The 24,357-nt window shown below is 37.2% G+C and overlaps 1 protein-coding gene across 3 annotated transcripts in view; it reads right to left on the reverse strand.

The window, feature by feature from the left end:
• The window catches only part of TRMT2B (tRNA methyltransferase 2 homolog B), a 58,504-nt gene extending 45,443 nt beyond the window's left edge, over window positions 1–13,061 (reverse strand). Inside the window, exons 1-9 of one of the 3 annotated variants that reach the window (XM_053698961.1) lie at window positions 12,901–13,061; window positions 9,847–10,010; window positions 9,462–9,516; window positions 9,251–9,370; window positions 7,376–7,475; window positions 7,171–7,241; window positions 3,732–3,878; window positions 3,333–3,427; window positions 2,245–2,453 (exon numbers count right to left, since the gene is read on the reverse strand). In XM_053698961.1, the coding sequence (XP_053554936.1) occupies window positions 2,245–2,453; window positions 3,333–3,427; window positions 3,732–3,878; window positions 7,171–7,241; window positions 7,376–7,475; window positions 9,251–9,370; window positions 9,462–9,516; window positions 9,847–10,010; window positions 12,901–12,903 (964 nt within the window). In that variant the 5' untranslated portion in view covers window positions 12,904–13,061. The other 2 variants (XM_053698963.1, XM_053698962.1) reach the window with 2 other exon arrangements.
• Between the last annotated feature and the right edge of the window lie 11,296 nt (window positions 13,062–24,357).

The raw sequence follows: 24,357 nt of genomic DNA on the forward strand, positions 1-24,357 counted from the left end.
AGAGAACAAAGAAAAATTGATAATAGGAGTAAATTAGAAAGTTGATTAAAATGGCATGCTCTATCTGAATCGCAAAATAAAAAAATTGTGGTCAGTGTCCCTTTAATGTTTATTTTCTTTAGACATATGTTCCTCAACCCACAATCACATAGGCAGAAGCGGTATAGAAGGTATTCACATATGCTTGTGCAGTGTGTGATTGTAGGACCCTTATACATATAGGTCAATGACTTTTGCATTGGTTTATATGATCTCTATACCCATCATTAACATGAGTTAGTAGAAATGTATTATATTTTTAAGTTTTAGGAACCCCTAGTTAAAGGGACACTGAAGCCAATTTTTTTCTTTCGTGATTCAGAGCATGCAATTTTAATCAACTTTCTAATTTACTCCAATTATACATTTTCTTTGTTCTCTTGCTTTTTTTATTTGAAAAAGAAGGCATCTAAGCTATTTTTTTTTGTTTAGGACCATGGAAAGCACTAGTTTATTGGTGGATGAATTTATCCACCAATCAGCAAGAACAACCTAGGTTGTTCACCAAAAATGGGCCGGCATCTAAACTTACAGTCTTACATTTCAAATAAAGATACCAAGAGAATGAAGACAATTTGATAATAGGAGTACATTAGAAAGTTGCTTAAAAATTGCATACTCTATCTGAATCCCAAAAGAAAAAATTTGGGTTCAGTGTCCCTTTAACTTTCAAATATGTTGTTGGCTAAAAATCCCCTAATATATAGTGGGCTGAAGGAATAAGGGAATGTGCTATAAGATTTTACTTTAGTCTGTACACCCTTATCTTTTTATTAGGTAACAAACATTGTTATATTAATATACTTTATAACATTTAAACTTCTAAATTTCTGCCTGTATCTAAGCCAATATAGTCAGCCTCTTAGCACATGCTTTTTTATTTGCTTTTCACAATAGGATAGAAAAAGAGGGCGCCACATAGCGTAATAGAGTTTGAAGAAAATGCAAACTGTGATGAATCAAAAATGCTTACCAAATAGATATGCACCGTACTGTGACCGGTGCTGACAGGCAGACTAACACTCACAGTGGTTAGTACACTGGTGTCTGTGGTATACTGCGTCTGGACGAAGGTAGATTGATTCTGTCAGACTCCGTGCCGGGTAAATCGCTTTCTTGTCAAGCGTGGTATTGCAATGTATGATTCACACTGCAGACAGTGTGAAAAACGTTGGCCCTTGCAACGTTAGGATAAAAGCAAAAGGACAACTTCCGTGAATATAAAATATATATTTATTCCATACAAGTATCCATTGTTTCATGCCTGAGGAAACGACCAGTTACGGTCGAGAAACGCGTAGCGGTACTTGTATGGAATAAATATATATTTTATATTCACGGAAGTTGTCCTTTTGCTTTTATCTTAACGTTGCAAGGGCCAACGTTTTTCACACTGTCACCGGCACGGAGTTTGACAGAATCAATCTACCTTCGTCCAGACGCAGTATACCACAGACACCAGTGTACTAACCACTGTAAGTGTTAGTCTGCCTGTCAGCACCGGTCACAGTACGGTGCATATCTATTTGGTAAGCATTTTTGATTCATCACAGTTTGCATTTTCTTCAAACTCTATTACGCTATGTGGCGCCCTCTTTTTCTATTCTAATTCTACAGAATCCCCTTACCGAGGATCAGAGGAGCAGCCACCACAGAACTGTATTCACTCCATTTTTTCGTCTCATAGGAGCCATCTGGCTTGTGTCTATCTAATCATCTGATTGACGGTTTGTGCACTGACTGTTTAACTAATCTTCTAGCGCACCCCATGTTTGGATCCCTTCCATGGTTCTAAACTTGATTTTCACAATAGGAGACTGCTAGTTCATGTGGGCCATATAGATAACATTGTGCTTACGCCCGTTGAGTTATTTTAGAGTCAGCACAACACAGCACTAATTGGCTAAAATGCAGTTCAATAGATAATAAATAAAAAGTAATGTGATCATGGGGATGTCAGAAAAAGCTTAGATACAAGTTAATTACAGAGGTAAAAAGTATATTAATATAACCATGTTGGTTATGCAAAACTGGGGAATTAGTAATAAAGGGATTATCTAACTTTTAAAACAATAAAAATTCTGGTGTAGACTGTCCCTTTAAGATATGCCTTAGAGAGAACAATGCATACATAGCTAAGCACAACTACAATGAAAATTTAATGAAAAATTAATGAGTTGCAGTCTTTCATCAAAGACTACTCACCAGTCCCACAGCATACATCAAATAAGGTGCGACTAACATGGTCTTGATTCATGTTTCCAAGAGTTCTGTATAGGCGCTCAGCTGCCGGTGTATTCACCTGGAGAAAAGTTGTAGGGGACACACGGAGTCGAAGATCCAGAATCTGCTCAATAAGGTGAGGGATACCATACAGGAGAACTGGGGAAGTGGGCTGGTGCGTTTTAGTATCGCTGGGGGACATGAAAGAGGTAAAGCGAGGTAAAGTAGTAAGAGACATGCAAAACGGTTTGTGAGACGAGAGGGAGAGAAAACAGGAAGTTGTAGTATTAGATTCCATGAGTGAAAAGGTCTCCTAAAAATGGAAATTTAAACTCTGTACCCACTACATTTCCTTATGAAGAGCTTCTTTGTCTGACAATAGCTGACAATATTCTTATAGGGAACAACCACAAATGTTGGTTTTAATAATTCCTTGCAAGAGCAAAAATGTTTTAGGGTATGGAGGTTGTTCTTTATAACTCTGGGTTTGTTTTTTTAATTAAATAAAAAACAAAACAAAAAAAAAAACACATTCGTCCCTTTAGCTTTAACTTTGATATTTTAGCTTGCTTTTACATAAAGTTCCTGTATTCTAGCCAAATGCTGTAGGCAAGCCTCAGGAGAAACACAGAGGAATGAGTTGCAAGAGTATGTTAGATAGGGAAATCAGAGAGTATGGGGAGTAAAGCAGTGCTCTACACAGAAAATGTTGCCAGCCGGGTGGCTTTATGAAGAAGCTGTGTTGGGGCAGTGTAATACTTCGTAATATTATAGCATTTGTTGCTATGCAAAGCACAAATTAACTACAGAATTCAATATAAAATGTTATTAATGATAATTTGTGCAATAAACATTTTTAAAAAATGTTATTATTAGATCATTTTAGCTTATTATAGGCCTAAATTTTACCCATGTGGTCAGTAAAATCAGCAGGGTGGTGCCCCCATTAAAAAGGCCTAGCGGAGAACACTGTAAAGTGTAAGGGGAGAACTGGGAGAAGTCAATCGAGACAAAAGTGCACCTTTAAGGAATTAGAAGAGAGTAGGAATTAGAAATTCTGATGTTCTTACTTCAGCTGATAGTATAGAGAAGACAGATTACAGATAGAGCCAGCCCCTTTTGTAAAATATTCTTTGAGAGACTGCATGTGAAAACAGACCTCATCCTAATAAGGTAAAGTGGGGCAAGAGGGGAAAAAAATAAAACACGTAAAGAGTCAAATTATGGTAGCCAGGGAGATTAAGTGCACACATGCAAGAGTGGGTGAATAAGAAGTGAGTTAGAGAACGAGCACAAAGGGGAGTGAGAGAGCACACCATGAGAGGAAAGGGATGAGGGGCAAACAGGTGGTATAGGGAGACAAAGATAAATTAAATACACATTGCTTATTTGCATACAACATATTCCTATTTGTTCTATAGTTTTACTTGCGTCCCTGCGCCCTATATTTTAGTCTTTCTTCCACTAACCTGACCAAAATCCTGGGGATGAAATATAACTATGGCCATTGTCTCCCCATGGCTGTTGGTTCGCACAATGATTTCACGCCAGTGACCCCCATCGTGATAACGTATACAGGGCTGCAGCGGAGAGAGGTGCAGGAAATCTTCATAGCACTGGAGAAATACAATATCCAATGAGGACAGTAGTACAGAATGTAGCAATCATTTTATGATGTAATTTTGTGTGGGAACGGTTGTTATAAGATCCTACAGAGCATCCTATGAAAGTGTAAGATGGAATCTTATAAAGGGGCATGTGTTAGTGTATAAAACAGTAAAAGATATTCCTATAAAATTATTACATTTATGTTTAAAGTGATGGTATATCCTAGCATTTGTGAAACGCTAGGATTTACCAGTGGAACAAATAAAAGGGGACTTTCAGTCATAATGTTTAAAATGTGTAAAGTGCAAAATCCTATAACTAGGAAGATGACAGAGGGCGCAAAAATTAGTGTTGATGTAATAAAACTGTAGTAAATTTTAGTAAATTAAAAAAATACATTTTTTTTGGTAAAAATTGTGAAACCTAGGTTTCAAGTGAAAAATTGTGAAAATGTGAAAAAAAATGTGGGACCTAGGTATGGAGAAAATAATTCTCTAACTGTGGAAATGTTAGTGATTGCACTGCAGTGCTAAAAAATATATATATAAAATATACAATAATATAATATGTGAATAATGGTTACTAAATAAATAAAATGAAAAGAATCAAATAGAACAAAAAGTCCTCTAGTCTGCTCTTCTTCTGGCGAATCGGGTTTGCAAAGGATGATCTAAAAAAGAGATAAAGAGGAGCGGAGCGCCTCATAGTGCAGTTATCCAAGATAAGTGGATAAGTAAATGCTGACAATTGCTTACTTAAAGGTGTTTGCACAAAAAGGAGTGCAAACTAGGCAGGCTGGGCTTTTGCAATCTCCAGCTGACTGATAACAGCAACAACTCCTTTCTGTGTGTATTACGATGGATTTAGGGTAAGGTGACCTTTTAAGAAAACACAAGGATTGTCATAGTGCAGAGGTGACTGGTATCTGTGGTAACTTCAAATAAATGTGAAAATGAGTACTCACATTGGGTATGCACGGTGCAATCGTGCAAGCAGGTAGGCTGGATATTGTAAACACCAGCTGTCTAACCTAATCAGTCAGTTTGGTCTCCCTGGAAGCATCTTCAAAACGATGTGGCAAATAAGAATGATGTGGAGCGCTTCAAATTGTGTATTAGTGAAAAAAGGAGAACTACTTAAAAACACAAATTTATTGTAGTAAAATCATATAAAAAGCATGCAACGTGTTTCTCAGCTGGCTGGCTGTTTCATCAGGCATGTTCCTTTATTTGTCTTAAGCATTCGCCGTGCTGAGTGCCTCAGGCAGCCCACGGCAGAACGCTATTTTGTGGTGAGGTAACATTTCCACCTCTTAGCAAATAGCGTGCTAGCTAACCGGCATGGCGCCAGCTGGCACGCACGCCTATTGGCTTAGAGGTGGAAATGTCACCTCATAGCAAAATAGCGTTCTGCCGTGGGCTGCCTGAGGAGCTCAGTGCGGTGAACGCTTTAGACAAATAATGGAACTTTCAGCATGAAGTATTTTATACTTCATGACTGAAAGTCCCCTTTACTTGTTCCACTGGTAAATCCTAGCGTTTCACAAATGCTAGGATTTACCATCACTTTAAGGAGCTGCTTATGTATGTATGTATGTATGTATGAATGGGAGACACTAGAGACATTTATGAGGAACAGATATAGAGTGAGTGCACCTAGTGTGTGTTTATTTAGAGAAAAATTATTTTTGTCTAGAGAAAATAGTTTTTTGTAACCTCGCTCTGGATCCTACGAATTTTGACAGTAGTTCCTTCAAACGACTGTCTTAAGATAAAGTGTGAAATAACCAAGGTGTGGGGAGCTAACGGTGTGGTTTAAAAAGTGTTGTATCACAGTGTTATCACAAAATAAAAATAATTAAGCTTATATACAAAATGTATTTATTTAAAAACACTTTAAAACAGGTAGAATGTAAGTATAGAGCTCTAATACTCTAAAACATTAAAACAGTGTACAATTTTATAAGGACAACATTGGAGAATTTTGAGCAGTATTTATGATTTGTGTTCAAACTGTTCATATAATTTGATTAGTTTCGTGTTTTGGTTAAAAAGTTTTTTATATGAATGTTTTTCTTGTACTCACGATTTAGTCCTGAATAAAAAGACTTTTTTAGATGGCCTTAATTTGTGTCCAGGATAGGCCGTAGGAGAGACAAAGGAAATAGGTGACTGTCTTATGTTTAAGACGCTCCTTCTTTAGAAAGGTCAGAAATGGCAACAAATGTAAGCAAAGTTGTTTCTGTTTCAAAAGATTCTTTTCTTTTTGTTCCAATTCTTTGATAGTCTTTGAGGAGGTGAGACAATGTATGTTTCTATATTTGATGTGCTTAAAAATTCAATGTGCTTAAAGATTCTTAGCCGTTTTTACTCGTTAGTATGATGTTTGATAGCGAAATGAACTCGTTGGTCTCTGAGACTGTTTACCCTATTGATATGGTAGATTTGATGTTCAGGGTTTGCAGGAGTCTCTAAGAGGCTTGAAGTATTTCTGGATAGTACTGTCTTAGATCCAATATCAATTTCGGAGTACAAATAAATTTTTGAAGATTCTGAGGACCGGGACAATTTATCTGTCCGTAGAGGTCTCTTGTGGTAAAATGCTTCTTATGCACACTCAGGTGCACCCTCTTTTGATACCATATGCCCACACTGTGGGATTTTGAACTTACAAACGGATTCACCATATTTAGCGTTTGAACGTTTACAAGCGCATAAGAAGCATTTTACCACAAGAGACCTCTACGGACAGATAAATTGTCCCGGTCCTCAGAATCTTCAAAAATGTATTTGTACTCCGAAATTGATATCGGATCTAAGACAGTACTATCCAGAAATACTTCAAGCCTCTTAGAGACTCCTGCAAACCCTGAACATCAAATCTACCATATCAATAGGGTAAACAGTCTCAGAGACCAACGAGTTCATTTCGCTATCAAACATCATACTAACGAGTAAAAACGGCTAAGAATCTTTAAGCACATTGAATTTTTAAGCACATCAAATATAGAAACATACATTGTCTCACCTCCTCAAAGACTATCAAAGAATTGGAACAAAAAGAAAAGAATCTTTTGAAACAGAAACAACTTTGCTTACATTTGTTGCCATTTCTGACCTTTCTAAAGAAGGAGCGTCTTAAACATAAGACAGTCACCTATTTCCTTTGTCTCTCCTACGGCCTATCCTGGACACAAATTAAGGCCATCTAAAAAAGTCTTTTTATTCAGGACTAAATCGTGAGTACTAGAGACATTTATGGAATAGATGTATATAATAGTGACTCTATACACCATCATACCTTTGCTGCAAGTTTGTGTTTCTCAGGAATGTTGATAAGATGGTCTGTTCGCACACAAACAATGTTCCTCTCTAAAGAAAATGAGAGCAATTTTAACTGGAACCCAAATCAAATGTATTTTTTTAAAAGTCCTTATAACTGATTATATCAGGAGCTACCTCAACCCATTTATATTGTACCTAAGCCCAATTGTTGCCTTGCTCACCTCGGCTTTTTCCCACAAAGTGTCCAACAGTCTTGGGGTCTCCATCTGGACCACAGTTAACAGAGAAGGAAGTTTTGTTACGATATCCATAAATTTCTGGCTGTAAGGGAGACAGTGAGTAGGATGAGGTCACAAACTGATATAGAACTCCAGCCATTGCTTCCTGTTGACCAAAGCACTGGAGTTTACTTAGTTATGTTGGAGCACTCATCTTCACCCTTACCTATATATGTCTAACTGCTATCTCCTGAGACTAGTTCATCTTATGACGACTAACCTAAGATCCGCACATTTAAAGGGACATGAAAGCCAAAATTTTTATTTCACAATTCAGATAGAACATGCAATGTTAACTTCCCAATTTCCTTCTATTATCTAATTTACTTTGTTCACTTGGTATCTTTTGTTGAAAAGAAAACCTAAGTAGGCTCAGGAGCTATCTGCCGATTAGCAGTTCCTCATATATGCCTGTTGTTTGGCTTACCGATGTGTTCAGCTAGTTTCCATTAGTTCACTGTTGTTCCTTCAATAAAGGATACCAAGAAAATGAAACAAAGTTGACTATAGAAGTAAATTGGAAAGTTTTTTTAAAAAAATTGTACGTTCTATCTGAATCTTGAAAGAAAAAATATGGGTTTCATGTCATTTAACTAAATGTATAACATTTAGCTATGACTACTGTTCATCTAGTGATGGCTAACTGCGGATAATTAATCTTGGCACAGACCCTTACTACCAGCTCACCAGACCATTGGTCTGATTTATGCATGCTAGTGTCTCTCGCTCCCACTCTCACTTTATACTCAGAAATGATAACTGAGTGTGGATCCTTGTTCACCCCTTTGACCTGGAAATGTAGAAAGAAGCTTAACACCAGGTGAATTTACAATGTCTAACAGCAGATCCTCACTCCTAAAGGAACAGTAAACAAGGCAAGTGGTGGGTGGAGTTTGACAACTGAAAAACGATTGCAGCAAACAAGATGTTTATTTTAAAAAACGGTTAGACTTGGCTGATGCTATTTTATAGCAAGACAACAGGAAAGTGTTGTATTTACAGTGTTATAGTGTCCCTTTATTTAATAATAATATCTAAAGATGATAACCGACAGCAGACCCTTGGTCGCTTACAGATTAACTGCATAGCTTACTCTAATTTTACTAGGAACAAGAAACTGGTTAAAACTAACCTCAGATAAATAATTACATTTGACTCACCAAATAACTTTATAAAAAAATAGTACCACACTCTGAAGTGACCCTATATTTAAAATTCCAAATGCATTGGTTGTTATGGGTCGCATAAACAAAAAAAGTATTTGTTATCCTATGGCACTGGAATAGACTCATGTAATTAACCAATTCCAAGCTTTAAAGGGACACTGAACCCAATTTTTTTCTTTTGTAATTCAGAAAGAGCATGCAATTTTAAGCAACTTTCTAATTTACTCCTATTATCAATTTGTCTTCATTCACTTGTTATCTTTATTTGAAAAAGAAGGCATCTAAGCTTTTTTTGGTTTCAGTACTCTGGACAGCACTTTTTTATTGGTGGATGAATTTATCCACCAATCAGCAAGGACAACCCAGGTTGTTCACCAAAAATAAGCCGGCATCTAAACTTACATTCTTGCATTTCAAATAAAGATACCAAGAGAATGAAGAAAATTTGATAATAGGAGTGAATTAGAAAGTTGCTTAAAATGTCATGCTCTATCTGAATCACGAAAGAAAAAATTTGGGTACAGTGTCCCTTTAACAATCCCCTATTCTAAAGCCAGGTATCCAACGTCTGCAGATTTCTAGTTTGAAAATCTAAAATCCCTAGTGTCAGTTATTCTGAGTTTACTTTCTATGCAAATCCTGTTTTTCTTACCGACGGAAGAATTTCATGCAGGGGACAAACTAAATCGTTGTGATCACAGTTTTTTCCTCCATGCTCCTTTAAACGCTGGGTCAGTTCTCTGAGTACATCCTGCATGGCGCCCATCTTATACTGAGAGAGAGAGAGAGAGAAATATATATTGCATGTGCAACACTACAAGGATAACGTGTCCATCTCAAGAGTCAGACAAAGGATATGTTACCTGCAGCTGTTCTTCATATCCCAGCCTCCATAAAGGAGTAACTACATCAGATAGTCTGCAACACAAAGATAAAGGGGACGTATAGGGACTCTAAAAAGGTTACTTTTTGTTACTTGAGCTTATGCCATCGCTTTTCAGCAAAAGATATTAAGAGAACAAATACAATTTGATAATAGAAGTAAAGTGGAAAGCTGTTTAAAATTGCATGCTCTATCTGAATCTCAAAATAAAAATCATAGGTTTTAAGTCCCTTAATTAATTCATATAATACACCAACCCCCTCTCATCCCAAAATATAGCAAGTTAAACAAAATGTACTGATGGTATCCAACTACCACTCCCTATTTAAAAACACAACTACATAAAATGCATGGATATTTGGTACCTCTCCTCCCAGGAAGCATCTGAGCTCAGAGCTCCTTGTTTCTTCTTCTTTGGATATTGAAAACATCTTTCTCTCTGCCCAGTCTGTGACATTGCTCGTTTCATACACCAAGAGATGCGACCAGGACGCGGCAAAAGTCTCCGGAGCATCCCATGAAGTGCCATCTATTAGAAAGAAGAAAAAAAGTTGATGAACCATCATCCTTTTCAATAAGTCAGACTTCTGGTGAAAGAATCAAACAATATTTCCTATAGCTTTGTTCTATTTCCCTGAAATAAGGTTGTTTCTCTGTCTATATAGATTAATCATTACTATGTACTGTTAACAGGACACTTAATAAGGCAAAAACACAAACTGTTGCAGTATTATTGTTGTGAATCTAAGGTTACTTGCACTAAGTCTGTGCAATATTACTTTGAGAAAAACTTTAATCCAACTAAATGCAGAAGTTTCCATACATACTGCAGCAGTGTGCCATATAATGCAGTCTGTGAACTGTATTGTCCTCTTAATAGTAATTTCATTTTAATAATTGTTAAATTGGCAGTTTTGATACTGTAAGTCTGTAACACATCCTTGGTATAATAACCAGGAGAGTAGAAAGCTACAGTATGTTTAACATCCGATTGAGGTGTAGGTCAAACATTCCACTCAGTACTTCTCCTCCTAATCTATCCCCTGGGTGTGTCTCTAGTAGGGTTGCCACCCGTCCCTTAAAATACGGAATCATCCCGTATTTGAGCAGAAAATAGTGCGTCCCGTTTTGAATAAATACGGGACGGGGTTTGTTCCGTATTTTTGTAGTGATAGGTATGAGGCATGGAACTTGGAAGTGCTCTGGGGATCCGCGTTATTTCAGGCACAATACAGATAACTCACACTTCTAACTTCAGGATCTGATGTAACTACAGCCCTACCGTCGCACTCTATGGTAAGTTTCTGGCGGCACTCTGTATGTTTCCGCACTAGTTGGTTCCCAGGGGAAACAGGCGCTCTGCGCTTCTCTGTCACTGAGCTTGCAGCAACTCTATGGACGGTGTTCCATCTATCTCTATGGTCCCGGGGGCCGCCTCGATATCCGGTGTTAGCAGAGGAGCTTTGGACATGGGGAAGGGCTGGTGTGCTGTATTGTGACAGTCCGGTTTGCATTGCCAACATGGAACTGCTGGTGTGAAGCCGGGAGACAGGTGAAAAGAGAAACTGGCCAGAGAGTCATTCAGGTGCGTGCGTGCTGGGGAAGAGATTGATGTAAGAGATATAAGGAAGAAAATGAGAGATGATTGAGACGAAGATGGGAGCGCATGACAATATTAAGGAATTGCGGACAATGGCAGAACAACTTTGGGTAGCAATAAAAAAATGTACAGAGATTGAGAGCAGTGCTTCTAAAGTGCAGGGGTCATTAACGGTGGGCGACAAATGTTAAACAGCTGAGATCGAGACAGTGAGAGATTGAAAGTAGGGAGTATTAGAAGAGATGATTAAATAATGCGGATGAAGTAATTTAGAGAGAATGAAAGTGAAATCGATGTTAAATGGAAGAAATTGATGAATTGCGTTCATGGAAAAGGAAAACTGGTAGGATAAATAATTGTCAGACTGGAAAGATGTATTATTTAGTGGGGAAAGTGAGAACTGAAGAGTAAGGTGAGAATTATCAGAGGGGGGTTATTGAAGAAAGTTATTGGAGAAAGGGTGACGAATTGTAGACATAAGTCAGGAATGAGAGTAAAAGTGGAAAACAGGAATGTGGTTGAGGCTGTGAAAACTGCGGAACAGGGAGAGTGATGGAGGAAATTGGGAGAGACTGGGGTAGAAGAAGTGGATACTTTTGTGAATTAAGAAAATACTGTGTTTTAGAGACTAAATGGGTGAGGGAGTGAGACATCAAAATTTGGAGAGATAATTGGATGACCATAGGGACTAGACAGTAAGGTTGTGAGACTAAGGGTGAGAGAAACTAAGAAACCCTTCTACATCAGAATTCAACTATATCCATAGCCACCTTTCCCTAAATTATCCTCTTTGGCAACACTTACTATATCAAATGTCACACCATTCATTCAGATATTCATTCTGAAAGTAACAATGGTGAGGAAGGGAGACCGAGAATATGGGAGAAGCATTGATGGAGAGTGAAAGCTTCCAGTCAGTTTAAGAGGAATTAGTGAGGGATTGTTTTGTTGTTGTTTTTTTTTTTTTTTTTTTAACTTTTCAAGAATTTCAGCAAAAAGAACATGGGATAAGGCAGGGAGGAAGAATTGAGAGAGGTTAGAGGGCAGAAAAATAGAAGCTTGGTGGAAAAACCAAAGAGAAGTTTGTAAGAATGCATGACAAACATTTTGGGAGTTAAGAGATTTCCTTAAGAATTCAAAGATCCTTACTATGAGATTTCTTCACTTTGATGCTATTATGCAGAGCTAGTTCATTTAGAGGTACGCAATGCTATAGTGAATAATTTTCATAAAATAACGTAAGAATTTGGAACATTTAGCTAATATTAGAGATCTTTACATTTGTAGTAAATGTTGTTGATAAGCACAAGAGGGGGGTGCTTGAGGAGTGAGCAAGGATATAAGACGTGTGTACTATTCTTTTTTGGCCCAGAAGAGCCTTAAAGGGACATTTAAGACTAAATAAATGTTAGATATAATTATGCATTCAATGAAAAGATTAGTCTGAGAATAACATGAAGATGTATTTTTTAAAGTTTCATAAGTTGTTTAAACAGGGACAAAATAAGTGCAAAGTTTTAATGTCTATAAAACAAGGGGAGCTGCCATGTTGTAACTTACCTTCTCTGCTGTGATCAATTAGGGACAGTTATAATAGGTCACTGGAATATGCAGCCAATGGCTGTGTGGAATATGACCGTCATTGGGTCTGTGGTTATTGTGGCCATAAGGGGTGTGGCCCCCGCTGCGGCAGGCGTCCCTTATTTTTCTGTATTGAAGGTGGCAACCCTAGTCTCTAGTACTGTTCCTTTTGTCCTAAATATAGCTATGTTTTATCTACTATTGTGTATTTATTTCAGACAAGTATCTCAGTTTCTACCATGGTTTAGTCTGCTTGTTGCACAGGGACAGGATAACTATAGGTTCCTTCCGTGTCACGTGTTCCCTTCCCTGCTTCGTCCTTTCACCAAAAGTAGTCTAGCTGCAGACTGGAGCTCCACTAGTCTAGACAGGAAACATGTGACCTCCACTGACTCTAGTCTCTAGACAGGAAACCAGCCCCTTAACGATTCCTAATTTCCTGAAACACCTCCTTGAAGTTCTGATTCGTAGATGTTGCTCAGTTCTCTTCTTTTGATTGGCTCTTCCAGATTTGTCAGACGATAAAAAAAAACAAAAACAAAAACCATAAGTGCTTGATAAAAACAAAACATAAGTGCTCGGGGAGATTTGAAGTTCTGATTCGCGGATGTTGTTGCTCAGTCTCTTCTGTTGATTGGCTCTTCCAGATTTGTCAGACGTGCAATTGGTGAAGTTGAATTCACGCCTTGTGTCATATCTGTTATTGCTGGACTCGCCCACCAAGTATGATTCTTTTCCTTGCGTGTGTAGATTGGAAAGATATTTCCATGTGTTCTTCTCTGGTTCCAGTGTTAAAGTATGGATTCACTTTTAAATAGAAACGTGTAGCCGCTTCATTCACCATGCCCAGTGGGCAATTCGATGATAAATGTGTAGAGTGCAGGGCAGAAATGGAAACATTATTTAAAATAACGTTTATAATTTATTACAGATCTATATATTATCTGTTCCCCTTTTTTTAGGGCTTAACTAATGTAGAAAGCAATGAGTCTTAATATGTACAGCGGAACAAGAAGACAGACGCCAAAAAACACTGGAGTCAAGCTATCAGACTAACCAATTTAACCCCTAAAGGACCACAGTACTTTTCCATTTTCTGTCCATTTGGGACCAGGGCTATTTTTACATTTCTGCAGTGTTTGTGTTTAGCTGTAATTTTCCTCTTACTCATTTACTGTACCCACAGATATTATATACTGTTTTTCTCACCATTAAATGGACTTTCTAAAGATACCATTATTTTCATCATATCTTATAAAAAAAATTTAATAAAATATGATGAAAAAAACACACTTTTTCTAACTTTGACCCCCAAAATCTGTTACATATCTACAACCACCAATAAACACCCATGCTAAATAGTTTCTAAATTTTGTCCTGAGTTTAGAAATACCCAATGTTTACAGGTTCTTTGCTTTTTTTTTTGCAAGTTATAGGGCAATAAGTACAAGTAGCACTTTGCTATTTCCAAACCACTTTTTTTCAAAATTAGCGCTAGTTACATTGGGACACTGATATCTTTCAGGAATCCCTTAATATACCTTGACATTTATATATTTTTATTTAGAAGACACCCCAAAGTATTGCTCTAGGTCCATTTTGGTATATTTCATGCCACCATTTCACCACCAAATGCGATCAAATAAAGAAAATTTTTCACTTTTTCACAAATCTTTTCACAAACTTTAGGTTTCTCACTGAAATTAATTACAAACAGCTTGTGCAATTATAGCACAAATGGTTGTAAATGCTTCTCTGGGATCCCCTTTGTTCAGAAATAGCAGACATATATGACTTAGTTGTTGCTTTTTGGTAATTAGAAGGCCGCTAAATGCCGCTGCGCACCACACGTGTATTATGCCCAGCAGTGAAGGGGTTAATTAGGTAGCTTGTAGGGAGCTTGCACGGTTAATTTTATTTTTAGTATAGAGATCAGCCTCCCATCTGAGACATCTCACCCCCTGATCCCTCCCAAACAGCTGTCTTCCCTCCTCCACCCCACAATTGTCTCCGCAATCTAAGTACTGTCAGAAAGTCTGCCAGAACTAAAATAAAGGTTTTTGGGGTTTTTTTTTGTGGTTTTTTTTTAAAGACACATATTCTGCTGTGTAGGACCCCCCCCCAAACAGCTCTCTAACCCTCCCCCTCTGCCAGTACCCAGTTTACAATAATAAAATGTTATTTTTTTAAATATATTTTTCTGTAGTGTAGCTTCCCCCCTCAAACACCAACCCCCCACCCCTCCCAGATCTCTTAGATCAAAATACCCTCCCTCCTCTCTCCCACTTTATCTTATAAAAATGTCTCATAGTGTAGTGTTCCCTCCCGTCCCCGTGCATGCGCCCGTGTGCGCCCCGATGACCCCGCCAGCGATCCCGCCCCCTCTTACTGCTTCCTAACATCGATGGCCGCCAACTGCCTCCCACATCGGCTCCCTCCCACCAACGATCACGGCCATCGATGTCCGATGCAGAGAGGGCCCCAGAGTGGATCTCTCTGCATCGGATGGCTACAAACTGTTATTGCAGGATGCCTTAATATCGAGGCATCACTGCAATAACAGGAAAGGATCAATAATAACAGGATCGCTTCCACAGCTTGAAGGAACCAACGACGTACAGGGTACATCCTTAGTCGTTAAGGCCTTTTTTTTTGTAGGACGTACCCTGTACGTCGTTGGTCCTTTAAAGGGTTAAGTCAAGCTATCCGACACTGTTTTGGAGCAATCAGACAGTTATAAAACAGTAGTCAAGCTATCAGACACTTATTTGTTAGCACTTTCTTAAAAAGGCTGTTCCATACATATATGCTAATAAGAAATTTACTGAATACAACAAGCAATTTTGTTATAAATGTCACTCAAATTTAAAAAATAGTCATTTTCCAGCACTTCTATAAGCGTTAAAAACAAAATCTCCCATTGTGCCACTAAATTTTAACCACCGCTATCTCACATAATGATCCCTCTACAATATCACAAAGTATGGAGACTTTTTACTGTGGAATTTTAAAAATGTTAGTCCCCAAATGTCCCTCAAATTGCAAAATATTAACTTCCCAGCAATTTCACTTAGGGATAAAAATAAAATCTTCCACAGCACCAAGATTGTGAATTAAAAACTTTTATTGGAACATCAGCGTCATCAGATAAACATGCAACATTTCGTGCTATTCACCCTTAACCATGCAGTGCAAATACACCTGTGTAGGTGCCTTAAATACACCTGGATACACCAACAAGTAATACCTGTTACCAGACCATATATCCTATATACCAATACTACAATATTCTTATAGTGATACCTAGTGGTCAAAATTAATATTACACTTATTAGTTAAAGCAGCATATATTAACAAACATTATTCCATCTTCTTAATACATCGTTACAAAAACACTGATATATCTTTTTCTTTATGACCTTTAGGGAACATGGTGTCCAACTTACTTATCCAAAATACTTCCCTTTGTTTTAATAACATTTCTCAATTGCCACCCCTCCTAGGTTTTTTTAACACTATCAATAATCTGCCATCGCAGCTAATTGCATGACCAGCCTCCAAAAAATGAGATGATACCGGGGCATCCCTATTTTTACATCTTATGTTGGACCGGTGTTCGTTAATCCAATCACGTACCTTACGTGTCGTTTCAGCTATGTAAACTTTTGAACATGGGCATTTTATCAAATAGCATAGGTAGAATTGCAAGTATAATAATCATTAATGTGATACTTAATAAGTGCTCATACGATTTAATTGTTCTTACTGTACCTGCAAAAGGAAATGGAAATACAGAAGCATGAAATAACAGTAGCTAGAGAACAACTGCAGAATGTTTGCACATTAATTGATTTCAATAAAATGATGAAAGAAATTGATGTTAAAATTGATGAGATGCGGAAACAATTGCAGGAGCAAAAGAAAATCAAATTTACCCGTGATGAACAGGCTTACAGCACTGGCCGGGTTTACAGATGGCGATTTGCTGAAACCATAAGTCTTCAAAATCGTACTTCCGGTTTTCGCCAATTGGGAGCACAGTGTATTCCACACAATGCCAAAAGTGCAAACATATCGTTGGAGTCCACGTCCTCAGGAGAGGGGTTTACGGAGGATCAGGGAAGCGAAGGAGGTGGAGAGGTGGCCGTAAACACCGGCGCCCTGCATACCAGAAGTATGGAGAGAGCAAAACAAAATAGAGCCACCTGAAGAAATACAAAGTAGAACTACATCGTTGGTGCTAAATATATCTAACACTGCACTTGATGAAAATGAAGATAGTTTGTTAAACAAGGGACTTTCATTCTGTCCATATAAGAAACCCGATTTTTTGGAGTTTGATTAAGATCTGTATACATTTTTCAGAACTTTAAGGTTAAAACGTTTTTTTGCAAACAGGGTTGATGTAATTAAATCTGATATTAAGCATGATGTAATGAGCAATAATGTATTACTTTAAAGAAAGTGGGTTTGGTTGATAAAAGTAAATTTGTCCCTCCACAACAAAGTCACAGTATTGAAACTTTCATTTCTTTAGTTGGTAAAAATATTTAATTATTGAAGAAAAATTCTGTTAAAATAAAAAATCATGAATTTAATATTTCTAGAGAAGAGCAACATGCTATAAAAACCTTAAAGGGACAGTAAACCTTTGAAAAAAAATTAAAGCATTCAAACCAACAGATATATACCTTCATATTCATAATATATTGTCTTTTTCGTTTTTTCAGTTTTAATAATAAAAAATCGCTTTATGTTTTTATCATTTGCACTCCCTCCATTTACCTCATTATGCAAAGCCATTCACAGATGGCTCTACATATAGCACTCCGGAGTGCGCATAGCCATTTTCAATCCCATCATTCATTCAGTTGTAGCTGATTTCAGTAGGAGGAGTAAATATTTCACTCTCTCTACAGCGGCTAGTGTGGTAGTGTTAGTGTAGAGACACTACTGCGCATGCGAACGGGATTGCGCATTGCCATCATGAATATTCACTGCACACATTATAGGAAAACCAACGATTGGTCGATAGCTTACACCCATTTGACTTGCTTGCTCACGGGGCTGTCAGCTATCGATAGACTGAAGCGTGAAACGGCTGCTTGAAATGTAAAAAAAGAAGGTGATTTAAATAATAATTTTATTTACATTAAGGACGTATTTATATTGCAGTTCTATGACGATCTAGAGGTTATATACTAAGTGACTTTTCTAATCCTTTAAAAGAAAAGGATAACATCATAAAATCTTCTGATAAGGGTGGAGCTACCGTCATAATGGGAATAGATTATTATATACAAGAAATAAGTAACCAGTTAGCAGACCCTGTTGTGTATAAAAGAACAGATATTAACCCTACTACCAAAATACAGAAAGAAATTTATTTTATTTTACAAAGAGCAGTTGATGAAAAAGTTATTGATGCTAGATTAAAGAATTATCTATTCAATCGGAATCCTATTACACCTGTAATGTATATGTTGCCTAAAATTCACAAAAATTATAAATGCCCCCCAGGTTGTCAAATTGTGACCTCAATTTATTCTGTGTTTTCTAATTTATCTAAATTTATGGATAAGATTCTACAACCTTTTGTAGACCTTATTAGTTCTCATTTGAAAGACACTTGTGATTTTATCAGTAAAATAACTAATTTAGAGTGGCCCTATGATAAATGAATTTTATTCACTCTAGATGTAGGTAGCTTGTACACTTCTATAAGGCATGAGTGTGGAATTGGGCTGTTATTAATACCTTGAAAAAAAAGTCAATTATATGATGAAAGGCAACTTGCATTTTTTGATGATATATATTGAGAGTAATTTTGTATCATTACTACTTTTTGTTCCAGGACTCCCTATGTGCAGAAGCAGGGGACTGCTATGGGCTCTAACATAGCCCCCTCATATGCCAACATATATGGTTGTATTTAAAGCGATATATAGATGATGTGTTTGACATATGGGGTGGGGGCAGAGTTGAGTCCTTAGTAACATTTGTAAGAGATTTAAATTATGCTGTGTCAGGTTAGCAGTTTACTTTGGAGTACAGCGAGGAGGCCATCAATTTTCTTGATACAAGGGTATATATAGAAACAAATCGAATAATAGGTTGGAGTTGGATATTTATAGCAAACCAACTGACAGAAATAATATGCTACATTATACAAGTTATTATAACCATAGGCTTATTAATTCTTTACCTCGTAGCCAGTTCCTTCAAGTGGAAAGGATTGTCAGAGATGACAGTTTGGTTACAGATAGATTGAAAACTATGGACAATTCATTTTTGGAAATATTTTTTCCTAGACCTTTTGATTGAGAAAGAAATGATGAGGGTCATAGATACTCGCAAGAATGTTATACCTAAGAATAATAAAGAGGTAAAAAAAAATCAGACAGATTAGTGTTTATATCACAATACAAGGCCCTTAGTAATAAGATTGAATCTACCATTAGACGACATTGGCATATTCTTCAACAGTGTAATGAAAACAACAACAAATGTAATCAGTTATCTATGATGGCATATAGGAAGGTACCTAATCTGCGGGACAAATTGGTGCAAACTGACATTGGAAGTATTAAACAATTAAGTCAGAAATTAATTTCCTCTAAAAATTATGGATGTTATCCTTGTTTAAATTGTGAAAACTGTAACTCAGTTATTAGAGGCAAGGAATTTCTGCACCCCAGAACTGAACATAAGTATCACATTAATGATTATTATACCTGCAATTCTACCAATGCAATCTATTTGATAAAATGCCCATGTTCAAAAGTTTACATAGGTGAAACGACACGTAAGGTACGTGATTGGATTAACGAACACCGGTCCAACATAAGTTGTAAAAATAGAGATGCCCCGGTATCATCTCATTTTTTGGAGGCTGGTCATGCAATTAGCTGCGATGGCAGATTATTGATAGTGTTAAAAAACCTAGGAGGGGTGGCAACTGGGAAATGTTATTAAAACAAAGGGAAGTATTTTGGATAAGTAAGTTGGACTTTTGACCACTAGGTGTCACTATTAGAATATTGTAGTATTGGTATATAGGATATATGGTCTGGTAACAGGTATTACTTGATGGAGCATCCAGGTGTATTTATAGGGACATGAGACCCACATTTTTTCTTTCATGATTTAGAAAGAGAATGCAATTTTAAACATCTTTCTAATTTACTTCTATTATCTAATTTGTTTTATTCTCTTGATATTCTTTGCTGAAAAGCATCTCTAGATATGCTCAGTAGCTGCTGATTGGTTGCTGCACATAGAAGCCTCGTGTGATTGGCTCACCATGTGCAATGCTTTTTCTTCAACTAACTAAGGCCTAGATTTGGAGTTTAACAAACAAAACTGTCCACAGCACCAGTGAAGTAAAAGGAATCTTCTTTATTAAATGTTTAAAAGCATACAAGACAGGTATGCGACGTTTCGAGACCGCAGTCTCTTAATCATGACTGCGGTCTCGAAACGTCGCATACCTGTCTTGTATGCTTTTAAACATTTAATAAAGAAGATTCCTTTTACTTCACTGGTGCTGTGGACAGTTTGGTTTGTTATACATTGTGGAGCTGGAGGTCGCCAGCTCGACCAATTTGCATCAAAGCCTAGGAAGGCATTGCCCTGTGCCGGTCTCATCTCACAGTGCTGTAGATTTGGAGTTTGGCGTTAGCCGTGAAAACCAGCGTTAGAGGCTCCTAACGCTGGTTTTAGGCTACCGCCAGTATTTGGAGTCACTCAAAATAGGGTCTAACGCTCACTTTTCAGCCGCGACTTTTCCATACCGCAGATCCCCTTACGTAAATTGCGTATCCTATCTTTTCAATGGGATCTTTCTAACTCCGGTATTTAGAGTCGTGTCTGAAGTGAGCGTTAGACATCTAACGACAAAACTCCAGCCACAGGAAAAAAGTCAGTAGTTAAGAGCTTTCTGGGCTAACGCCGGTTTATAAAGCTCTTAACTACTGTGCTCTAAAGTACACTAACACCCATAAACTATGTACCCCTAAACCGAGGCCCCCCCACATCGCCGCAACTCGATTAATTTTTTTTAACCCCTAATCTGCCGACCGCCACCTACGTTATACTTATGTACCCCTAATCTGCTGCCCCTAACACCGCCGACCCCTATATTATATTAACCCCTAATCTGCCCCCCACAACGTCGCCTCCACCTACCTACACTTATTAACCCCTTATCTGCCGACCGCAAAGCGCCGCCACCTACGTTATCCTTATGTACCCCTAATCTGCTGCCCCTAACACCGCCGACCCCGATATTATATTTATTAACCCCTAATCTGCCCCCCACAACGTCGCCTCCACCTGCCTACACTTATTAACCCCTAATCTGCCGACCGGAGCTCACCGCTATTCTAATAAATGTATTAACCCCTAAACCTAAGTCTAACACTAACACCCCCCTAACTTAAATATAATTTACATCTAACGAAATTAATTAACTCTTATTAAATAAATTATTCCTATTTAAAGATAAATACTTACCTGTAAAATAAATCCTAATATAGCTACAATATAAATTATAATTATATTATAGCTATTTTAGGATTTATATTTATTTTACAGGTAACTTTGTATTTATTTTAACCAGGTACAATAGCTATTAAATAGTTAAGAACTATTTAATAGCTAAAATAGTTAAAATAATTACAAAATTACCTGTAAAATAAATCCTAACCTAAGTTACAATTAAACCTAACACTACACTATCAATAAATTAATTAAATAAACTACCTACAATTACCTACAATTAACCTAACACTACACTATCAATAAATTAATTAAATACAATTCCTACAAATAAATACATGGACCTCTTCAGCTCCCGCTTGGATGAAGACTTCAGCCGGATCATGGACCTCTTCAGCCCCCCGCTTGGGCTTGGATCAGGACATCGGAGGAGCTCTTCAGGACGGATCGGTGAACCTGGCAGGGTGAAGATAAGGTAGGAAGATCTTCAGGGGCTTAGTGTTAGGTTTATTTAAGGGGGGTTTGGGTTAGATTAGGGGTATGTGGGTGGTGGGTTGTAATGTTGGGGGGGGTATTGTATGTTTTTTTTTACAGGCAAAAGAGCTGAATTCTTTGGGGCATGCCCCGCAAAGGGCCCTGTTCAGGGCTGGTAAGGTAAAAGAGCTTTGAACTTTAGTAATATAGAATAGGGTAGGGCATTTTTTTATTTTAGGGGGCTTAGAGTAGGTGTAATTAGTTTAAAATTGTTGTAATATTTTTATTATGTTTGTAAATATTTTTTTATTTTTTGTAACTTAGTTCTTTTTTATTTTTTGTACTTTAGCTAGTTTATTTAATTGTATTTATTTGTAGGAATTGTATTTAATTAATTTATTGATAGTGTAGTGTTAGGTTAATTGTAGGTAATTGTAGGTAGTTTATTTAATTAATTTATTGATAGTGTAGTGTTAGGTTTAATTTTAACTTAGGTTAGGATTTATTTTACAGGTAATTTTGTAATTATTTTAACTATTTTAGCTATTAAATAGTTCTTAACTATTTAATAGCTATTGTACCTGGTTAAAATAAATACAAAGTTACCTGTAAAATAAATATAAATCCTAAAATAGCTATAATATAATTATAATTTATATTGTAGCTATATTAGGATTTATTTTACAGGTAAGTATTTAGCTTTAAATAGGAATAATTTATTTAATAAGAGTTAATTAATTTCGTTAGATTTAAATTATATTTAATTTAGGGGGGTGTTAGTGTTATACGATAAAGGAGAAAGGCAGCACCTGTGATTGTATTGTTGCGTTGCTAACTCCAAACACCCCTTTTATGTATAGCACCTGCTACAATTTCCAAAACCTCACAGTGGCCCCCAAAAGTTCTGTTATATATTCATACGACCTGTATTCCGTTGTGGCGCTGATTCTGGGGACCCACCAAAACCTTCTGGGCTCCAGATCCCCTCTCTCCGTATTCTGTGTATCAACAGTGATGGCCTGGAGGTCGAGCCGCGGCGTGGGTCCCTACAGCGTGTAAGCGTGTGTGCAGGATCGATCCGGAACTATGTGACGTCACAAATGGGAGCGGAAGAATCCGCAGGTGCGATGAGTCCTCAACCAGGGAGGACCGTTGTTACAGCGTCCTACTGTGTCTTTGCAGGGGTGATTCAATGCTGCTCAAAAGGTGCAAGTACCCGTGCCTTTGAACATATCCATCAAGATACAGCGTCAAAGAAAGAGAATAGAGGCACCGGGTAGTTGCACAAACAAATGTCCTTTATTAAGGAAATAAAACTGGAAACACTTAGGATAAAGCTTAAATCCTTGGGGCAATGGTGTAGTGGTAGTTCCCCACGTACCCTAGTGCTGACATGTTTCGGCAAATGCCGTAATCGTAGCTATAGGGTGCAAGCTTGTTTGTTTATTTAAATACACAAATCACATATCATTGGTTAAAAACTTGTGTGCTACGTGGGTGACACCCACCTCCACCTGTAGTTAATCTATCTGCCCTAATCTAGGATGTGTTACCGTGCTATCCACTCTATGTACAGGTTAGTCATTCTCAATTATAAACTAAACTGATATAATAAATATAATAGATAAATAATGTCATGAAACGAGACCTTCCTTAACATATGTATATAAATACATAAAGAAATACAAAAACTAAAACTGAAAAAACCTTTGTAATAATGAATTGTAAATAATAAACTAAGTGTACAATCTTAAATCCAAAAAATAATAATAATAACAAAGGCAGGGATCTGCTAAAACAGACCCAATACTGGAGGCACCAGAGAGTATTCTCGGCAGCTAATACTCATAAGCATCTTTACATTAAACCATGTTTTACTATAGTGTACATATACTAGACTATTTTAAGTCAGTTTTCTATGTCTTTTGTATAGTTGCCAAAGATAAAATTTAAAGATAGAATTTATCGAAGGTGAAATTTATTAATGAACATATAAACTTGTAAGCATATATATACATTATAATGCTTTGTTTTGAATACACAGGCTAACACCAGAAATTAATTAAATCATACTCAGAGTTGAGCCCCTTGGGCACCCTGGTGTTCAACCTGTGTATCCAGAACACTTCCCTTTTGAGGAGCAAGTTCTCCCTATCCCCTCCCCTATTTTGTGTATTCACCACTTCAATAATTGTCCATGACAATGTCCCTGGATCCTTATTATGTTTAGACTTGAAGTGGTTTACAAGGGGGGTGGTGAGTTTACCTTGCTTGATATCGTTTATATGTTCCCTAATCCTGGTTCTGACTTGTCGAGACGTTTGTCCTGTATATTGGATGTCACATGTATCGCAACTGAGAAGATACACTGCATATGTAGACCTACAATTAAAGAGCGCCCTGTGTGCAAATATTTCACCTGAATAGGCACTCCTAAATATATTTCCTAGTTTTACATGTCCACATGCTATACAGCCGCTAAAATTGCACTTGTAAACCCCTTTGTACCTTAACCAAGAGGATGTATTTATTTCATCTTGCTTTAATTGTGTGGGGGCTACATAGTTTCCTATGGTTTTGCCTCTCCTGAAGGCAAACCTCACTTTTTGTGTGGCAATGTGAGCGAGCTCATCATCAGCCTTCAGCAACGTCATGTGCTTGCGTACAATATTGCACACCTGATAATATTGCCTACTAAACTGTGTGACAAAAGTTAACTGTT

The sequence above is a fragment of the Bombina bombina genome, chromosome 1 (genome assembly GCF_027579735.1).
Source record: "Bombina bombina isolate aBomBom1 chromosome 1, aBomBom1.pri, whole genome shotgun sequence".
In the NCBI taxonomy this organism is placed as follows: Eukaryota; Metazoa; Chordata; class Amphibia; order Anura; family Bombinatoridae; genus Bombina; species Bombina bombina.